At 66.6% G+C, this 16684-nt stretch overlaps 1 protein-coding gene across 2 annotated transcripts; it reads right to left on the reverse strand.

Annotated features, from left to right (window-relative positions):
- Positions 1-1453: 1453 nt before the first annotated feature.
- Positions 1454-13234, reverse strand: ADAM11 (ADAM metallopeptidase domain 11). 2 transcript variants are annotated; one of them, XM_017838135.1, is made up of 27 exons: positions 13002-13234; positions 11612-11805; positions 10185-10261; positions 9766-9832; positions 9327-9412; positions 9179-9245; positions 9001-9049; positions 8845-8912; positions 8446-8520; positions 8286-8357; positions 7595-7761; positions 7435-7519; positions 7261-7351; positions 7100-7151; positions 6849-6948; positions 6496-6567; positions 6289-6381; positions 6123-6203; positions 5993-6043; positions 5439-5502; positions 5264-5363; positions 5071-5190; positions 4823-4991; positions 4635-4749; positions 4077-4167; positions 3584-3601; positions 1454-3280 (listed from the first exon to the last, which is right to left on the reverse strand). In XM_017838135.1, exons 1-27 carry the CDS (start codon positions 13057-13059, stop codon positions 3265-3267), a joined length of 2298 nt encoding a protein of 765 aa, XP_017693624.1. In that variant the 5' UTR covers positions 13060-13234; the 3' UTR covers positions 1454-3264. The 2 variants fall into 2 exon arrangements, with proteins under 2 accessions (XP_017693624.1, XP_017693622.1); XM_017838133.1 differs by having other exon boundaries at positions 1454-3601.
- Between the last annotated feature and the right edge of the window lie 3450 nt (positions 13235-16684).

A 16684-nucleotide genomic window follows, 5' to 3' on the forward strand; every position in this document is an offset into this window, starting at 1 on the left:
GGGGCCACCCTGGCAGCCCCCCGAGGTGCTCAGGGCACCCCCAGCACCCCGGGTCGGAGTATTGGCCCCGTGCTCAGCATCTCCTCACAGGGTGCTGGGTCCGGGGTGTTTTCCTGCCATGCATGGGGGGCACCAGAACGGGTCCCTTCAGGGCTCTGCGGGGCGAGGGGTACCTCCATCGCCGTTTTTGAGGGTTCTGGAGGGGGTGGTAACAGCAGGAATTGTTCTGCATCCTTCCCCTTGTCCCCTGCGGGCAGAGAAGGGTCCCCCAGAGGAGCGACGCCCGCGTGGTGACCCCCCACCTGCCACCGAGTCTGCCAGGAAAGGACCCCGGACACGGGGAATGTGCTGCACCCCCCCACTCCCAGCCAGTGCCCGTGTCCCCCCAACCTGTGCCCATGTCCCCGCAGTCCATCCTCCCAGAGCGGGGCTGGGGCCGCGGGGACACGCGTGGCCCTGGAGCATCTCGGGGACGTCAGGGATGCGGGTCCAGCCCAGGCGCGCATGGGCTGGGCTGGGAGAGCCCTCTCCTGGTCGGTGGCTGTGGAGTGGCTGTGCCGGGGAGCCCGGCTTTTCCAAGGAATCGGCCCGCTGTGCCAGGGAGTCCGGCTGTCCCCAGGAGCCCGGCCCAGCCCCCGCTCAGCATTACCCGGGCTGGTTCCACGGGAAGACGCTCCACCCTCGTAGGTCCCTCTGAAAGCTGGGGTCCCGTCCCCCAGATCCCCTCTGCCAGGGGTCGCTGCCAGGATTCTGTGCGGTGCTCACCCAGCTGAGGGGGTCCCTGGGATGGGACAGTGTCCCTGGAATGGCACAGGGACTGGTGGCCATGGTGGGATAGGGTGGGAGCAGTGTCCTTGCACTGGGACGGGGACGGATGCCCGTGGTGGGACAGGGATGGAGGATTGTCCCTGTGCTGGGACAGGGATGGAGCAGCGTCCTCACACTGGGAATGAGCATCTCTGTGGTGGGACAGAGAACAGCCACTTGTCCCCGCAGTGGGATAGGGTCCTCAGCCTGGCAAAGGCTCGGAGGGAGGGAGCTTGGTGGCACTCGCCATGTGCCATCGGCTCCATTCTGGGAGACTCCCGGCCCAGGCATGGAAATTGCGTGGAGTGTGGGACGTGGGGAAGACGTCAGCGGGATGAGTTGAACGGGACCAAGGGCCGGAGCATCCTCACAGATGAAATCTGGGGAGGCTCTTGCCCCCGTCCCCGAGCGGGTGAGAAGCAGAGCCCCATCGTTTTCCAAACCTTTATTGTAAATAAATTTCTGCGACATTGCAGGAGGCGGCCGGGGCCAGAGCCGGGGTCGAGCCAGGAGCGCACGGTAGCTCCAGCACCGGCTCCGGCGGCTCCAGCGGCGGCTCCAGCGGCTCCCAGCACGTGCAAAGCAGGAGCGGAGGCGCGGCGGGCGCTGGGCGGGGGCGGCGGAGCCCCCCGGGCCCGGCCCGGCTGCGGGCGGTAGCGGAGCGAGGCGGTGCGGGATGGCGGCGGTGCGGTGAGGGGGGCACGGGGGGTCCCCGCCCCGCTGTGCTTGTCCCCGGCTGCGGGACAGGACGGGGCCCGTGGGCTCAGCCTGTGGGGGCTGGGGGGGGTTCTGCTCTCTTGGCTCTGGAAGCACCGGGTGTCCCCCCCGCCACGCCACGGGTGCCCCCCTCGTCCCCACCATGGGCCCTCCCGCCCTCCCGCCCTTACAGCGTTAAAATCATTAAGAAAAGTCCTGATATTTATATATATATATATATATTAATGTCCCCAAACCCGGTGACAACGGTGGCTTCTTGCTCTGAGCCAGAGGCGTCCCCTCGCCCGGGAAGCACCTCGGGGCTGTGGCTGTGACAGCTGTGGGGACACTGCGGTGACAGTGACAGGGATGGGGGTTGATCCAGACCCCTCCCGTGCCCACGGTGACCTCAGGTCCCCGTGTCCCCCAGCCCGTTGCTCGTATGTCACACAAGAAGCCACCAGAGAAGCCCAGTCTGGGGATGTCCAGCCACCCCCATTCTGCTGTCACCCCCACCCTGTCCCCTGTGGTGCTACCCGTGGGTGCTGTGGGTGCCCAGCGGGGCTGTCACACCAGGTTGGGGCCACCTCCTGCCTTGGCTTGGGGACAACCTCGGTCACCCTCAGTCTCCATAGCAAAGGGGCTCGGTGTGGGGCAGGGACACCAGGCAAGGGGGACACACAGAGGGGACACCCCACACTGCCATGGGCATGGCATGTCATCCCCCGTTGTCACCCTGCTGAGTGTCCCCAGGAGTGTCCCCACACATACAGACACACACCTCGAGTGTCACCAGGGGTGTCCCCCTCCATGCTGAGTGTCACCAGTGGTTGAAGGGACCAGTGTGGCCCCTGGTGCTTTGTGGTGCTGTGGGTTGGGTGGCCCTACAGAGTCACCCCATGCAGAGTGACATGTGCCACATGCCTTGGGACAGGGTCACACATCCCCCACACCTGCCCTGGGGATGGGGAACACCCATTGTGGGGGGGACAGGTGCCACGAGCCTGTCCTGGGGCTGGGGTGACATGAAAGTGCCCCACGTGCCACCCGTCCAGGGCTCACCCTGTGCTCCAGTCCCCCGGGGAGGGCCCTGCTGTCACCTGCCCCCCCCAACTCCAGTGTCACCAGTTTGGGGTTTACCTGCCTGAGCTGGGGAAGTGGTGGGGGGACAGCCCCCACCCTAGAGGAAGAGCTGTCACCTGTGGGTGCCGGTCCCACCACTGGGGACCTCGGGGTCTCATGGCTTGGGGGGTGTAGCCATGACATGGGGGGTTGGGGGAAGTTTGAGGGGATATAAACCATATGGGGGCTGCTGAGCCACTTTGGGGGGGGAGGGAAGCACATCTGGGGGTGCAGTCCTTGGTCCCCATCTGGGCTGGGGGGACACAACACCCAGGCCCTGCACTGGGAGAGGGGTGCTGGCCTGGTACTGGGCCTACTGGCCTCATCCTGGGGGACACGGGGCTGCCTTTTGGGGGACCCAGGCCCCCAGGCTGGAAGATGTTGCTGGGGGGGCAGGGAGGGGGATGTGGGGCCGGGGGCTCCCCGCTGGCCCCCGCAGGTACATTCATCCCGGTGCCGAGTGCCGCCAGCCCGGGGGGGCCGGGGGTCCCTGTACATTCGTGGTGGTGCAGTGGGGGGGTCGGGGGGTGGTCCCGGGTGCCCCCCCACCGCTCTCCTCCTCGGCCGGACCCTCGGCAGCGCCGCCCCATTTAATTGCTGTTAATGAGGCGCTGGGGGGGTGGGGCAGAGCAGCCCCGCTCAGGCCCCCCCGGACCTGCAACACAGAAGTGGGGTGTGTTTAGTGGGGGGCTGTGACAAGGGGGTGACACATGGGGGGGACACTGAGCTGAAATGAGCCAGCACCGGGGGGGGGACTGCTGCCAGGCCCCCCCAGCCGCTGTCCCTGTTCAGCTGTGGGGGCACAGAGATGGAGACAGCACGGCCGGACACACAGCGACATGGACAGACGGGCCCGGGGGCTCCCACGCCGTCAGGCTGCCGGACGGTGACGGTGACAGGGACGGTGACGGGACGATGGGGGGGACACGGTTACACTCCCTGCTGCGCCGGGTCGTACCTTCCTCGGCGGATGTTCCTTGGGGGGGTGGCAGGGGGAGAGGAGAGGAGCATTAGTGCCACCCCCAAGTCTCTGCTGTCCCCCCCGGGGTGTTCCCCCCCCCCCGGTGTCCCTGGTCCCACAGGCAGCAGCAGTGTCCCGGTGCCAGGCAGGGGCACACACAGGGGGCCACTGACACAGCCCCTGCTCCAGCACCCCATGCTTGGGGACAGACACGGCCACGGGGTCGGGGTGACAGTGACACCCCAATGGCACATGCAGGCAGGGCAGGCAGGGCCAGGGGGCAGGCAGGGGCTGGGACAAGGGACCAGGCAGGGCCAGGGGACCAGGCAGGGACAAGGGGACCGGGGGCCACACTGCAGGGGATGACCAGCCGGGGGGACTGGCAGTGCCCCGGGGGGGCACAGGCCTGGTCCCGGGGTGGTGACGGTGCACGGGGAGGACGTGGCCGGTGACAGCAGCAGAGGGGACGAGCCATGCGGTGGCTGCTTACTTAAATCCCCAGCCTGTCCCCCCAAGGACGATGGCAGCCACCAGTACGGCCCCCGCGATGGAGCCGATAATGATATTGGTGCCACTGGGACCTGTGACAGAGGGGACAGGGAGGAGGGGACAGGGTCACACGTCAGTGGGAAGGAGACACGGGGACATGGGGACACAGCCCCAGCGATGTCCCAGTGCCAGGGGGACTTGGGAAAGGGACAAGCCCAGCCACAGGGAACATGTCAATAGGAAGGGGACATGAGGACACCAGGACACAGCCCCAGGGCAGTCCTAGTGCCGTGAGGACCTGGGAGGGGGACAAACCCAGCCATAGGGAGACACCTCAGTGGGGAGGGGACTCAGGGACACAGGGACACAGCCCCAGGAACACCCCAGTGCTGTGGGGATCCGGGAGAGGGGGCAAACCCAGCCGAGCTGCGGCACCGGGGTGGGGGGACACTCTGGATCCCCGGTGTGGATGTGGACAAAGTGGGACCCCCCCAGTCTGCGGTGCCTGGGGCCAGTGGGGTTGCAAGGAGCCCGCCCCCCCCCCCGCGGGCACACGGACCCTTGTATCGCTCCGTCTCCCCCGTCGGCTTCGGCTCCGGGATGGGGTCGTAGACGCTGCAGTCCTTCCCCGTCCACTCCGCCCGGCAGATGCACTTCCCCTCGTTGCTGCAAACCTACGCAGGGACGGTGTCACCCCCGTGACCGTGACACCCCCCGGGTCCCCTCTGTCCCCGCCGTGCCCCTCACCCCGTGGTCGAAGCAGATCTTCCCGTCCCAGCTGCCGGGGCAGGAGCTGAAGTTAAAGGCGGTGGCTGGAAGGCATTTGCGGTCGAGACAGAGCATTCCGGGCCCGCAGGGCGTCCCGTCCTCCACGTAGCTCAGGTCTGAGCCGTCCACCAGCTGCACGTGGCCCCCCCTGTGCCGGGACAGCCAGAGCGGGTGGTACCGGGACCGCCCTGCCCCAGGGCCACCGCTGTCCCCGCGGTGACACCCACCTGCAGTCCACGTAGCGGTTCTGGTGGAAGAAGGTGGTGGTGGCGATTTCCCCGCTGAGCTCCCCCACCCGCGGCGACCCCGAGATGTTGGCGCAGAGGAGGAAGCCGCAGAGGACGTCCCTGGAAGGCGGCGGGGGTGTCACTGGGGTGGCGGGTGGCGCCGGGAGGGGGCGCAGGGACGAGGGTCACTCACTGCTTGTTGCACTGCAGCCAGCCCAGGCCCTCGCGCCCGCAGTTCCCCCGCTCCGTCCCCTCCACGTTCAGCTTCTCGTAGCAGAAGCGCTCGGCCGAGCCTGGGGCAGAGGGGGTGTCACCTGCCTGTCACCCGCCTGTCAGCCCTGTGTCCCCCACCCCAGGCCCGCACTCACCACGGCCCCACAGGGCATTGCACTGACGGTCTCGGGTTTTGCAGCGCCCGCCGTAGCATCGTCCCTGTGAGAGGGGAGAGGAGTCAGGGGCTGGAGAGGGATCAGGGGCTGCAGAGGGGTCAGGGGGCTGCAGAAGGACTGGGGGCTGCAGAGGGTCTCCCACATGTGCATGGCTGTGGAGATGGTGCAGGGACAATGAGCTCCCCACACGTGTGCCTGGCCCTGAGACCACCGCCCTGGCTCATACAGTACAAGGAGTGGGACCCTCACGTGTGCACAGCCACGGGACAGCAGTGGGCACACAGAGACCCTGGCTGACCCCAAAACCTGCACAGACTGGTTTGGGATGGAAGGGACCTTAAAGAGCATCCATTCCACCCTCCTTCCATGGGCAGGGACACTTTCCACTAGGCCAGGTTGCTCCAAGCCCTGTCCGACCTGGCCTTGGACAGTCTCAATGCTCTTCCAACAAACACGCCCAAGCCCCGATGTTGGAGCCCACGGGGACATGCCCAGCTCCAGGGCCCTGTCTGACCACACAGGGCTGGACTCACCTGCTCATTCTCACAGAAGTATCCATCCAGCTTGTGGAGGTTGGGGGGACACTGTGGGGATGTGGAAAAGAGGGCAGGTGATGCCACATGGCCCCACAATGTGTCCCACTGTGTCCCCAGCCCCACTCACCTGGCTGGAGTCCCCGGTGCAGCTCTCGGGCATGTCACACTCGTTCACAGCCTCCCGGCAGGACACACCCCGTGGCTCGTACTGCACAGGGTGTGACACCAACACATCAGGAATGGGACAGAACCCTTAGGGGATCCCCAGATCCAGAGCCCCCCCAGTGCCACACCTTGCAGCCCTTGCAGCAGAGCCCGTCGCTGCACATGGCATCGTGGGTCAGGGTGCACTTCTTGCAGCAGTTCCCCCCGCTCCTTGCACACTCCTGCCAGGACAGCAGCCAGAACCACAGCCATCAGCCCTCTGGCATCCCCGAGATGCCCCCATAGTGTCGGGGAGCAGCCCCCCATCTGGTGAGCAGCCCCCCGTCCCTGCTCACCGCCAGCGAGCCACAGTCACACTCCTCGCCCGCCTCCACGAAGCCGTTGCCGCACTCCGGAGGGTCCAGGAGCTGCCGGGACCAAGGAGGGGACATGGCACACACACGAGAGCTTCTGGGGGGACCCCGAGCCAAGTGCTGCCACGAGCCCCCCAAAAAGGGCATCACATCCCTGGGGAACGGCAGCACCCCCAAACCGCTGTCAAGCATGAGGGTGCAGCTCTTCCCCAGCCAGTGACCCCAGGTTCAACACTGGCACCGTTACCTTGGCTGTGACAGGGGCTGGGGACACCACGAGTCCCAGGTGACCCCGGGAGCCACCCCCAAGGTCGGGGGCCGGGGGGGTCCGTTACCTTCAGGGGTTTGTTGAAGAGGCAGCTGCCGCCGCCGTCCTGCAGGAACTGGTTGTACTCGTCGATGCTGCATCGGGAAAACTTCCTCGGGAGGTAATACCTGTGGGGTGGGGGTCACTGTCACCCCCTGCCCTGCCTGGGGCACGGCCAGGCACCTGAACCGGGGCAGGACCCTCAGCGATGCCCCTGCCGAGAGCAGTGACACGGGGTGTGCAGGGGACGTGGCAGTGCCACCCCGAGCGGGCACCCACCCTGTGTCCTCCATGATACAGCCCAGCCACGAGTCCGGACACCGGCAGTCCCCTGGGGGGAGAGGAGAGGGGCTAGGGGATGCCGGCTGTCCCGTGCCAGCCTGGCGGCACCGCGGTGTGTCCCCATCGTCCCCATCCCCCCCGGCGGTGGCGGGTGGTACCTGCGGCCGTGCGGTGCTTGTTCCACATCATGCCCACGTTCTGCCCCAGGGTCTGTGCCAGTGTCACCGCCATGGCCGCCACGTTGCCGTACTACACAGGAGCCACGGGGTGTCACCGCGGGGACCCCCGTCCCTGTGCCCAGCCCGCCCTCGCGGGGGTCTCTCCGCACCCACCTCGTTGACGCCGCCGGCGCGGGCGGGGGAGCAAATGCCCCCCACGAAGGCGGTGCCGCTGCGGCTGCTCTGGAACGTCCGGCCCCTGCGAGGAAGAGGATGGTGGAGACGGGGGACACAACCCCGGGCCTGGGGGGGCACACGGGGCCGTGGTGCTTACGAGAAGAGGTGGACGGTGTCGCTGTGCTCTGCCAGCCCCTCCGGCCGGTACTTCACAAACTCGTTCAGGGTCTCCAGGGAGTCCTGTCCCATCCGGATCCGATCCTCCGCCGCCCACGTCTCCATGGCCACCAGCACGATGCGAGTGTTGAGCTGCTCCTTGTAGATCTGCGGGGACGAGGGGACGGTGCTGGGGATGAGACCCCTCCCAGGGACAAAGCCACCAGTTACTGGCAACAAACCCCTGGGGACAAATCCCCCAGGAGCTGGACACACACATCCGTCACCAGAGACAATTCCCCAGGGACAAACCAGCAATGGCACAAACCCAGCAAGTGCCAGAGAAACAAAATATAGTGGGACAAACACCCTGGGGATCAACTCCCAAGGGACCAACCCAGTCGGTGCTGAGGACCAACTCCCCAGGATAAACCTGCCAGGAATGAGGGACAAGCTCCCTGGGGACAAACCCATCAGCTGCTGGGGACAGTCCCCTCAAGGACAAACCCCCAGTGACAAACCCACCAGGGACTGGGGACAAACCCTTCTCCAGGGATAAGCCCACACTGGGGACAAATCCCCTGAGAACGAACCCCCCAGGAACAAACCAGAGATAAGCTCCCCAGCTACAACCCACCCCGAGAGACAAATTCCCCCGAGAGACAACCCCTCCCCCGGGATTCCCCCCTCACCATGTCAGCCAGGTTGACCACGGACTTGGCGAAGTTGCTGGTGAGAACCACGGACTTGCGGAGCTGCAGGAACTGGGGGGACACCAGGGACCAGGTAGGGTTGGGGGGGGCCACCCTGACCCCTCACCCCCCTGCCAGCCCCGGGGACCCCCACGCTCACCAGCTGGTGGTCGTTCACCACGGCCAGCTCGATGTACTTGGTCTCGCTGTGCACCGTGTGCTGGGCTCGGCGGACCTGCGGAGGGAGCCCGCGCTGAGCCGGCCCCCGGCAGGATCGGCCACCCGGACGGGGCTCCTGACCCAGCCAGGGATGTTTGGGATGCAGGGAGTGGGGAAAACCGCTGGGTGGCCTTGGGATGGAGCCCCTGCATTATTCCAGTGGGTCCCCTGGGCATCCCCAAGCCCAGGCAGGAGCAGCACGCGCAGCCAACAGCCAGAGATCAACCCAGGTCAAGCGCCCTTGTCCCCTGCCCCACATCGTCTGTCCCCTGCCCCACGTCCTGTGTCCCTGCCCCACGTCCTGTGTCCCTGCCCTGTGTCCCCCGCTGTCCCCGCTGACCTGCCGCCGCCGTCGCAGCTTTGGTATCCCACCCGTGTCTCGCTGGCTCAGCACAGGGAAAAGGCAGCCTGGAGGGAAGGGACAAAGCTGGTGGGACACCAGGACACAGTGCCACCAGTCCCTGGGGACGAGTGCCGGCTCTGCACAGAGGCTCACCCGGGCGGGGGCAGCTGGGGACGCGCTGGACGACGTGCGGTCGGAGGCCCTGCCGTGGGGAGAGGAGTGTCATGGCCACGTGTGGAGAGGGGACTGCCCCGACCCCGTGTACCCAGGGCTGTCCCCCAGCCTGGGGGAACTGAGGCAGCACATGGCAGGTCCCAGTGCTACCACTCACCTGCCCGTGCTCGGTGCCCGCCTGGGGCTCGATCAGGTAGGTGGCTCGGCCGTCCGAGAAGACCCCCCTGCAAGCAGAAACGGGGTTGTCGGGGTGCAGAGGGGTGTAGTCCCCCCAGCGCCCCTTTTGGCAGTGGCGGGGTACTCACCGCAGGCCCTGGCAGCTGGAGAGGGCGGCGAAGGAGCGGGGCTGCCCCCGGATCCGGCCCTGGTAGTAGCAGTGCTCCCCCGCGCCCTGCGGAGCAGGGACGGTGCTGAGCACAGGGGGCCCACCCCGCCCTGCACCCCCAGGGGCTGCACCCCAGGCTGGGGGCTCTGGGGCTCACTGCCCGGCACCCTCGGGGTACGCCCACAGCACGCGGGGATCCCCATCACCGCCCCTGTGTGAGGAGCATCCCCTATCGCCATGGCAACAGCCCATGCACGAGCTGGTACACCCGGGGCACCCGGGGGCACCCAGGGGGAAGATGTGTGCTGAGCTTCTGTCGGGGCCACTCCATGGCTTCTGCAGGATTTATAAACCTGCCACCATGACCCCAGCGCTGGCGTGGCATGGCTTGGCTTGGCAAGGTGTGGCACGCAGCTTACCGTGCTGTGGCTGCCGTTGCCGCCCGCGCCGAGGTGCCGCTCCACGTAGTGAGAGGCGAGGAGGTGGCTGCCGGGAGCAGGTAGGGGGTGAGAGGCCGTGGGGTGGGGAGGAAGAGGAGGAAGAGGGAGACGACAGCAGCCGTCCGTGCACACGACATCACCCCAGTGTGGGAGCCCTGCCGCTACCTCTATACGTGGAATCATCCCACGGTGGGACCCCTCTTCAGTTTGGGAGGGTGCTGGCACCCCATGGACCCCACGGGCTCAGCCCCCAGTACTGAAACTGGGACGGCTCTGCACAACTCCCCCATCCCCGAGCACCCCCAGCTCCTCCACCCCCTCCCTCCTGCTGGGGGGCGGCAGCAGCCCCACGGTGGGTGCCCTCCCCAGGACCCCCGCGGGGGTCACCCATCACTCACTGGTTCAGCCGGAGGTCGAGGGTGAAGGCGGAGCCGAAGGCGTGCACCACGAAGCTCACCTGCGCCAGATGCAGCCCCTGCAGGAGAGCCCGGGCCGTCAGCACCCCCCAAACTAATAACTAAAATAACAATTAAAACCTCAACTCAAACAGGCAGCCCGTGAAGCTGCACTTTTATTTTTAAACCCCAAAAATTCAGCATAAAGGAAATCACTGGGTTTTTTTATCCTCAATCCCATCACCACCCCCGTGGTACCGGGAGGGCTCCCGTGTCCCATCGCCCCCTCCCCAGGTGCCGGGGTGGTGTGGGGGGTCCCCCCGGCGCTGGGCCCAGCTCGGCCGCCGCAGCCGAGCCGGAGCTTCTCCCTCCCTGCGGCGCCCGGCGCTCCTGACCTAATTCCTGCCGCCGGCAGCGGGAGATGGAGCTGGAGCGGCAGCGGGAGCCGAGCGCTGCGGCGCGGCCTGAGACCCCGCAAACTCACCGCACGGGTGAGAGCCCAGCCCTGCCAGCGGGTCCCTCGGGAGCTCCGGCGCTTCACACGGAGAAGCCGGGAAAAGGCAAACCCTCCCTGGGGCGCCTTGTCCCCTCGCCAGGACCCGGCACAGCCCGGGATGGAGACGCAGGGGGGGAGAACCCGTTTGTCACCACGGGAGGGGATGTCCTGCGCCAAGGGCGCATCCCCGGGGTCAGGCAGCGCGGCTGGAGAGAGTCACCGGGGCTCTGCCGCCGGGACCCAGCCCCGAGTTCCCGGGACCTCCGTCGCTCCATCCCCCCGCGGCTCTTTGGTTTAACACCTCCCTGGCCTCCCGCCAGCGCGGCGGCTGCCGGCGCTTCCCGGCGTCCGGCGGTTTCACTCGATGCCGGGTGTAAATCACCTTTGCGGTGAGCGCAGCTCATCATCCCCCCTTTCCCCGGCGCGGGCGGGGATCGATGGGCGCCGGCCTGGGCGGCTGCCAGAGCCTCAACCCCCCCGGGCCGGATGGGAGCGTGTGCCGCTCCCTGAAACGCTGGGAGCACCAGCCAGCGGGATAAAGAACGCACCGAGTCCGGGGGGGGTTGGGGAGCAGCACAGGGTGGGACACGGGGGGCTGCTCCCACAGGGCCTGGATCCCTCCTCAGCAGAGCCACGAACTCATTCCTTATGCTGTGGGAGCCCTGCCCGCCACCTGCTCGCTCCCGTTCCATCTCTCCCAATGCCCGGGCGCTGCCAATACCCGGATTTAATGGGATTTCGAGGCACAGCTCGGTGTCCCTTCGGGGCGGATGGCAGTGGGATGGTCCCTGCGGGGACGAGGGCTCTGTTTTGGGATGCTGGTGCCCACACGTGCACTGGGAGGTAGCTGGACCAGCAGCAGCGGCTGCCTGGGGACCTGCCACCCGCCTGGGACCCCGGACAGGGAGCGGGTGGGGGGCTCCGGTTCACTTACGGGTCCTCCTCCTCTTCCTCTTCGTCCAGACTCATTCCTGACCCTGGTGTCCAGCTGATGCTTTGAGACTTCTCCTCCTCCCGAGCTCTGCCCCACCAACCTGCTGGGGTGGGTGATCTGGGAGACCACCCGCCCGTCCTGCCATCCGGCCCGCGGGACCCTCCGCGGCACCGCCCCGGCCTGCGCGGCGGGACCTGTGGGACAGGGACAGGGGTGACCCGGGGGGTGGGACACGGGGGCTGGGACACGCGGGGATAGGGTTGAAGAGGGATGGGGACAAGGAGGGACAGGGACACGGGAAGATGAGGACATGGGGAGATGGGGATGAGGAGGGGTAGTTACACGAGGGAATGGGACACATGGAGACGGAGTTGGGAAACATGCTCTGGGGGTGCCCCGAGTGTGGCACTGTATCCCGAAGGGGACACCCGTGGAATGTGGAGGGTGGCTGGACAGCTGGGGACACGGGGGGACATTCAGGTACGGTGGTGTGTCCAGGAGGGGACACTGAGGAAGCATAGGCTGGGGAGTGCCCATGGGATGGAGGGGACCGATATAGGAGCATGTCTGGGAGGGGAAGCTCAGGGGGCCTCAGATGCAGTGGCACATCCTAAAGGGGACACCCAGGGGACATGGGGGATACTCAGAAATGCCATCACACCTGGAGGAAGGGTTAGAGGGGGTATCAGCATATCATAGAGGGAACATCCAGGGAAAAGGGAGACTGGAATGGGGACACATCTGAGAGGGGACACCCAGGGGACAGTGAGGGCCAGGCTGGGGACGCCACCCAGTGGGAGATGGAAGACCGGTATGGGGACACCCCCCCAGGGGGGACATCGAGGGGACAGCAGGACTGGTGCAGGGACACCTTCGGAGGCGACACCCAGGGGACACGGGGGTGGCCGCTATAGGGACATATCCCAAGGGGATGTGGAGAGCTGCTATGAGGACACCTATGGGGACACGCAGGGGACGGGGGAACCGAGATGGGGACACATCCTGGAGGGGACATGAAGGGCTGCTATGGGGCCACCTCCGGAGAGGGGACACGGGGGGGCCGCTGCGAACACAGCGAGGTGGGGGGCGCGGGGCAAGAGCGGCTGCGGGGCCGGGGGAGACCGCGGGGCTGGGGCAGGTGCGGGGCGGGGGGCTGGTGCGGGGCCGGGAGCGGGGGGAAGGTGCGGGGCCGGGGCCGGTGCGGGGGGGTCGCGGGCCCGGCCCCTCCCGGGGCTCTGCGGGGCGGCGCTGCGGAAAAATGTGTCGATGCAGCGAAAAAGCCGCAGCGGCGGCGGCGGGGCCGGGAGCGGGAGCGGAGCGGGGCGATGCGGGGCCGGTACCGGGGGCGATGCGGGTGCAGGAGCGGGAGCGGGAGCGGGTCCGGACCTACCTGCCCGCGGGGCGAGCGAGAGCAGCGCGGCCAGCAGCCAGCCCCGCAGCGGGCTCATGGCTCCCTCATGCTCCGCCAGCGGCCGCGCCGGGCCCGCCGCGCCGGGGACCGTCACCGTCCCGTCCGGCCCCCCCGCCCCGGGCCGGGCCGGCAGCGCCGCCCCCGCCCCCGCCCCGCCCGCGGCCCCGGGCCCGCCGGACCGGACCGGCACCGGCACCGGCAGCGCCGGCAGCGGCACCGGCAGCGCCGCCCCGGGCCCGCCCCGCCCCACCCGGCCCCGCCGCCCCCGGTACCGGCCCCTTCCCCCCTTCCCCGCCCCGGCTGCCGCAGCGCCGCTGGCACCCGCGGCACTGCAGCACCGGAGTCCCGGTCGGCATCATCCCCCGATCGGCATCACCCCCCGATCGGCATCACCCCCCGTCCCGGGCCGGCATCACCCCCCGATCGGTATCACCCCCCGGTCCGGGACCGGAGCCCCCTGCCAGTCCGGGGTACCTCCCACTCCGGCTGGAACTGGGCTTGACCAGCCAGTGCCAGATCCCCCCAGGCAGCATTGGACCGTGTCCTCCCCCAGCCCAGACAGTACAGGAGCACCAGGACTTGACCCCCCCAGTCAATACTGGAGCCTCCGAGGTCTGGACCCCCCAGGCCAAAAGCAGACCCTCTCCAGGCACTACTGCCCCCCACCCCCCCAGACGGTGCAGGACTCCCTCCACACACAGCAGTACCAGCCCCTCCAGCTGGTACCAAACCCTTCCACATCATTACCAGGCTTCCCAGCTGGAATTGGAGCCCCCCAGGCTGTACAGAGCCCCCCTCAGCCGGTACCGAGTCCTTGAGTGGTCCTCGCCCCGAGTTGGTCCCCAGCCAGCCCCGGAACCCCTCCAGACTGTACTGGAGCTGCAGCCAGGCTCCCAACCAGTATCAGGGCCCCTGACCATTATCAGAGCCCCCCAACCAGTACCACCCCCCAGCTGGGACTGAGCCCCTCACTGGTCCCGGGTCTGGTGCAGATTTTGGCTGTGGGAGCCCAGCTCTGGAGCCAAGGGGGGTCCCAGGGGAGGGTGCTGAGACCAGGGGTGCTGGTGCCCACGGCAGTGGGGGCACAGGGCAGTTCTGGCCCATCCCCAGTGCGTGGGCAATATCACCTCAGGAAGCACCCGAGCCAAGACCCCCCCACGAGTTGCTCTGATTTTAGGGGATGCTGCAAGGTTGTATACCCCCTGGGGATAATGGAACAATTTTTGGAGAGAGAAGCCCCAAATAACTCCTGTTTATTGCAGCTGTGGGGGGGTACAGCACCGTGGAAGGTGAAACCCAGCCCGTGGGGGGAGGCAGCACAGCCCCAGGTATCCACAGGAGGTATCCTGTGGGGGAACAGGGGCTCTGAGCCCCAGGTGGTGGATGTTGCTAAAAAGACCAGGCTGGTGGTTTCACCTCACATCCCTCACCCTTCTCTAGGATGACTCACCCCCATTTAGACCTTTTGGACCCATTTTGTGTTACCACTCCAGCAAGTCCCTCCTGTGCCCCCTGGCATCAGGCTCCAGCCCCCTCCCGGTGCAGTCAGCACTCAGGGGGGCTCCTTGCATCCCCCAGGGGCACCCTCACACCCCCCCTCCTCCCAGCCCCTCCCACGGTGAATCCCGGTGTCCCAGCCCCCAGCCCAGGCTCCAGGGAGCTGTGCCAGTCTCTGTCCCCTCTCCCTCTTTTCCAAGCCCCTGCCTCCAGCCCCCCTGTGCCCGCACCCTTCTCACCCCAGGGCTCCCATGTCCACCTTTGGGTGTCCAGGGGCAGCTCTGCAGCCCAAACCCAAACCATGGGAGCAGCTGCTTTGTCTGGCCAGGACGTTCCTGGGGTGTTTTCTGCGGTGAGTTACAAAGGGAGGGTGACACAGGTCCCTCCTGCCCACACCAGAGCCCACCTGGACACTCTCTATACCAGCCCTGTCCTGCTTTTTGTCACTTTTGGGCAGAAGTAGGGGGGGGCAGAAGGAGGTAGGGGTGTGAGGGAAGGCAGGATGGGGTAGGGAGGGGGACAAGTCCTGGCCCCGTCCTGTCCCTCCTGAGCTCTGCAGCTCAGCCCGTTCCCATCAGCAAGGGCAGAGCTTCAACAAGCAAACCCCACAGCAGCCCAGGCTGGAGGGGGCAGGTTCAGCTCAGCCTGGTTTGAGCAGAGAGGAGCTCTAAGGGTCATGGTCAGACTGGGGGGGCTCAAAGCCCCCCCAGCATCCCCAGTCTGTGGCTGGCACACCCCCCCAGCACCAGTGACCCCCAGTGCCTGAGCAGCACCTCGGGGGCAGATGAGACTGGATCAGCCCCACCCCTCCCCCCTTGACAGCACTGGGCAGGCAGAGCTTCCAAGCTGAGACCTGCCCTTGGACCTTCCTCTTCCTCTGCCCGATGGGAGAAGGAACCTGCAGTGGAGCTGATCCAGCACCTGCTCAGCACCTCAGGAGGTCTGTGACGGTGCCAGCCCAAGGGGGCACAACCTTTCCTGGTGCCCTCCTCAGCACCACAGGGACAAAGGGGTGCTTGGCCAGAGGGGGTCTACACCAGGTGACAATGAGCAACCTGGGCTAGTGGAAGGTTGTGGCAGGGGGTTGAAGCTGGATGGACTTTAAGGTTCCTTCCAACCCAAACCATTCCAGGATTTGGTATCTCCAGCCAGCACATCTGACCCAAGGCCTCCAGGGTCCCCAAGCCCAGGGACCCCCACATAAGTCACTGGTCAGGTGAGGAGGGGGCAAGCAGCAATCAGGGCTCCCTCTCCCCTCTGTGGGAGGGCCAGGCTCGGTGAAGGACAATCAGTCACCCCCCTGCTGATCTCCCAGGGCAGCTCATGGCCTCCTCCATCAAGGAACACTGCCATGAATTATCTGTGTCCACAGGGGACAACCTGGAGCTCTGAGCCCCACAGGGCCTGGAGGGGCCATTCCCAGTCACCCAGGACACCCTCTTGGCTGCCAGAGGGGCACAGAGTGGTCACTCCCTAAGGAGGCTGAGCACACCAGGGTGGTGGCTGGTTGGTGCTCCAAGCCCCTCTTGACCTCTCTCCCAGGAATTACCTTCCTGCTGGACAGTCAGTGGCACAGGGACATCTCCACAGCAGAGGCCTGTGCTGGGCAGGGTTCAGCTCCCACAGCAGCTTTGATCAGCCCTTTGTTACCTGTGCAGGGGCTCCAGCAGGTAAAGAACTGGAGTTTGGCTGTTGTACTGAAGGATTTCTCTCAGGAGGAACCTCTGAAGCCTCCTATCTCCCAAATCTGCTCCCAGCAGGGCTACCTGATCCTGCTGCTCAGGACTTCCTTTGAGCCTTGAGTGAAGGAGGGATGGTTGTCCTTCACTCAAGGACTGATTATCTCCAAGGATAGACAGACCTCAGCTCCTCTGGGTGCCTGGCCTGGGGCTGTCCCACCCTGCTGGGCACTGAACAGCTCCTTTTCCCAATCTGCACATGGAAGCCCCACCTTGGGACACACCTGGCACCACAGGAGGGTTGGCTCCCTCCAGTTTGGAACTGCCCTTCAAGAAGGGCTGTCTAAAAGGCTGCTTTTAGATGCCCCAGAACCTCCTCCCCTTGGGCCCATGCCCAGGAGAGGTCAACAGGCTCCTTCCAACTGCTCTCCAGTTACTCCACATCCTTCCTTACTGGGGGCCACTCCTGCACTGGCTACAACAGCT

This window comes from Lepidothrix coronata, unplaced genomic scaffold (assembly GCF_001604755.1).
Source record: "Lepidothrix coronata isolate B3197 unplaced genomic scaffold, Lepidothrix_coronata-1.0 Scaffold324, whole genome shotgun sequence".
NCBI classification, from domain to species: Eukaryota; Metazoa; Chordata; class Aves; order Passeriformes; family Pipridae; genus Lepidothrix; species Lepidothrix coronata.

Bases quoted from the DNA above. Each gene is read 5' to 3' on its own strand.
- ADAM11 (XM_017838133.1), bottom strand. From the start codon at position 13,059: ATGAGCCCGCTGCGGGGCTGGCTGCTGGCCGCGCTGCTCTCGCTCGCC. The intron at 6,204-6,288 runs GTGTGGCACTGG...CACCCTGTGCAG, and splicing joins TCTGCTGCAAGGGCTGCAAG to TACGAGCCACGGGGTGTGTC. The intron at 5,364-5,438 runs GTGAGTGCGGGC...CCTCTGCCCCAG, and splicing joins CAATGCCCTGTGGGGCCGTG to GCTCGGCCGAGCGCTTCTGC.